This window comes from Cebus imitator, unplaced genomic scaffold (assembly GCF_001604975.1).
Source record: "Cebus imitator isolate Cc_AM_T3 unplaced genomic scaffold, Cebus_imitator-1.0 Scaffold193, whole genome shotgun sequence".
In the NCBI taxonomy this organism is placed as follows: domain Eukaryota; kingdom Metazoa; phylum Chordata; class Mammalia; order Primates; family Cebidae; genus Cebus; species Cebus imitator.
The window spans coordinates 2,160,124-2,163,240 of NW_016107508.1; the positions used below are offsets into that span (position 1 = coordinate 2,160,124).

Genomic DNA, 3,117 nt, shown 5'->3' on the forward strand with positions numbered 1-3,117 from the left:
AGTAGAGACGGGGTTTCACCATGTTGACCAGGATGGTCTCGATCTCTTGACCTCGTGATCCACCCGCCTCGGCCTCCCACAGTGCTGGGATTACAGGCTTGAGCCACCGCGCCCGGCCAAGCCTGGCTTTCCTTTCTTACACTTTTCCATATGAATAGTAGAATAACCTTATGTAATTTTTAAAAACCAGCTTTTGTTTTTATTGAGATCATGTCCAACTTATGAGTTAATTAGAGGAGAATTGACATCTTTATGATGTTGTTTTCCTGTCTAAGAATATGGTATGACATTTTATATGTTCCAGTATTTTTTGTACCCTTTGGAAATGTTTTAAACTATTCTTTATATGTGTTTTACACATCTGTTGTTAAATTTATTTGTTTTTGTTGCTATTATTTATTGGGGCCTTTTTCTCATATCTCTAACTGCTTTATATAAAACTATTGATTTTTGGATGGGCGCAGTGGCCCATGCCTGTAATCCCAGCACTTTGGGAGGCCGAGGTGGGCAGATCACGAGGTCAGGAGATGGAGACCATCCTGGCCAACATGGTGAAACCCCGTTCTCTACTAAAAATACAAAAAAAATTAGTTGGGTGTGGTGGTGCATGCCTGTAGTCCCAGCTACTCAGGAGGCTGAGGCAGGAGAATTGCGTAAACCCAGGAGGCAGACATTGCAGTGAGCTGAGATCATGCCACTGCACTACTGCCTGGGCGACAGTGCAAAACTCCATTTCAAAAATTTATATGTTTATAAAATAATATATAAAAATCAATATGTTGATTTTTATATATTATTTTATATTCTGCCACCTTACTGAATTATTGTTTTTCTTTGTCTCATATACTTTGCCTATTTTTTAAATGTTCCTGGTTTGTGGTTTTAGTCTATTTTATGAACATTATATTGTTATTAATCTTTATCACATATTTTATGTTTTTTCCAGTTTGTTGTCGTTATTATTAATGTTATATATTGGAGATTCTTGAAGAGATGACCCATTCTTCCTCATTACTATAAGATAAACTTTTTTTGTTTTCTGATTATTTACACTGCTAATAATTATTTATTATGGGCCTTTATTTACAATATATGCTGAAGTGCTAACTTTTCATCAGACCCATCCAAGTCTGTTCATCTATTCACTCAGTTATATACTCATTATATAATACACTCAGTTAAACACTCAGTTATATACTCAGCACATACTGATTGTCTGCTATGTGCCTGGCATGGTTTTTGTTACTGAGGATGGATAGGGGACACTTATTTAGCTTTTGTTTTATTTGTGCCTTACTTTGTAGGAGTTCCACTATATAGAAGAAGATCTTTATCGAACAAAGAATACATTGCAAAGCAGAATTAAAGATCGAGAAGAAGAAATTCAAAAACTCAGGAATCAGGTATGAATCACTATTCACAACTTGTGAGAAGATGCCACTGAAAAGCTACATTTAAAAAAAAAAAAGTTGCAGTAAGACCTTTCCCATGTTTTCACCTGAGTTCTGTTGTAACAGTAGTGACATAAGTTACTTTCAACCTGGTATAGAAATTTCATCTAATGCCATTTGAGTCTACATTTCCTCTGTTCTATAATTTGCTTCTTATAGAAGTATCTTGTAGCCAAAGTCACCAAGTAGATGAGAATTACCCTGAAATTTCAGACCTTTTGACATCAGTGTGGTTGCACTGATTGCCAGTTTTATAATTGTGATTTCATTTTCCTAAGAAAAATCTTATGACAAGTCTTCCTATTAATGATGAGTCTTTCATAAAGTCACCCAGTTCTTTTTTTAACCTTGAAAATGTAAAACATACAGAAAATAATGACACTCATGTGCCTACCGCCCAGATTTACCAAAGCCTTTATCATTAACTGATAGACTCATGCATTCACGTTCCCTGTAATTGTAGCTGTCCTTTCCTCCTGTATACTTAGATGATTGACTTAATAGACTACTAATCATTTAAATAATTTACATAAAGATTTATTCTTAATTTTTTAGTTAATGACTTAGTTTGAACTATGAAAAGTCAAATAATTTTGGTTTTTTAAGTTTCCAGACTTGGAAAGCAGTACAGTAGTCCATAATTTTAAATGTTTTGAAATATTTTGTCTTAACTTTTGTTAAGAATTGAGAACAGCTCACTGATTTGAGCATTCCCTTCCCCTTCCCTTGCCTATTTGTGAAATACTTACAAATGGTGATGCGATGTGCTAACAGAAAGTCAAAGAAAAGAAGGAGCAAAAAACCACCAATTGGTTTAATCCTTAAACGTTTCTATACTTACTAATTATTATTGGGTACCTACTGTGTCTGAAGTATTGCACTATTTTTGTTAATCAAAACTTAGGCCAGGTGAGGTAGTTCATGCTTGAAATCCCAGCACTTTGGGAGATTGAGGCAGGAAGACCTCTTGAACTCAGAAGTTTGAGACCAGCCTGGGCAACATAGTGAGACCTTACAAACAATTAGTCGGGCATGGTGGCACACACCTGCAGTCCCAGCTACTCAGAGGCTGATGTGGGAAGGATCACTTGAGCCTGGGAGGTCAAGGCTGCAGTGAGCCATGAGTGCACCACTGTACTCCAGCTTGAGCGACAGAGTAAGACCCTGTCTTAAAAAAAAAAAAAAAAAATTAACCATAGGGTGGCTCTTGACTGTAGTCCTAACTACTTGGGAGGCTGAGGCAGGGAGGGAAATCATTTGTGATCAGGAGCTCAAGACCAGACTGGGCAACATAGCGAGACCCTCATCTCTAAAAAAAATTTTTTTAATTAGTTGGACATGGTGGCACGTACCTGTAAGTACCAGCCACTTTGGAGGCTAAGACATGAGGATCACTTGAGCCCAGGAGTTAAGGCTGCAGTGAGCTATAATCACCTCACTGTACTGTAGCCTGGGCAACAGAGAGAGACACTGTTTCTTGAAAAGAAAGAATTAACCATAGGAGGAATTCTCTTCAAGGTTTTTTGTCACGTTAGAAGAGAGCAAAACTTTTGTCCCATAGAATTAAGTTGACTTGTACAATTTGAAAAGAGATCATCATCTTAATAAATCGCCAAAAAAAAAAAAAAAAAATCACACAATTAGAGTTAAGATTTATTCTGAATGG

At 36.6% G+C, this 3,117-nt stretch overlaps 1 protein-coding gene across 2 annotated transcripts in view; it reads left to right on the top strand.

Annotated features, from left to right (window-relative positions):
* GOLGA5 (golgin A5) overlaps positions 1–3,117 on the top strand; it is a 39,517-nt gene that overhangs the window by 25,817 nt on the left and 10,583 nt on the right. For both annotated transcript variants that reach the window (XM_037745169.1, XM_017546975.2), the window contains exon 9: positions 1,305–1,403. In XM_037745169.1, coding sequence (XP_037601097.1) covers positions 1,305–1,403 — 99 coding nt within the window. The remainder of the gene's footprint in view (positions 1–1,304; positions 1,404–3,117) is intronic.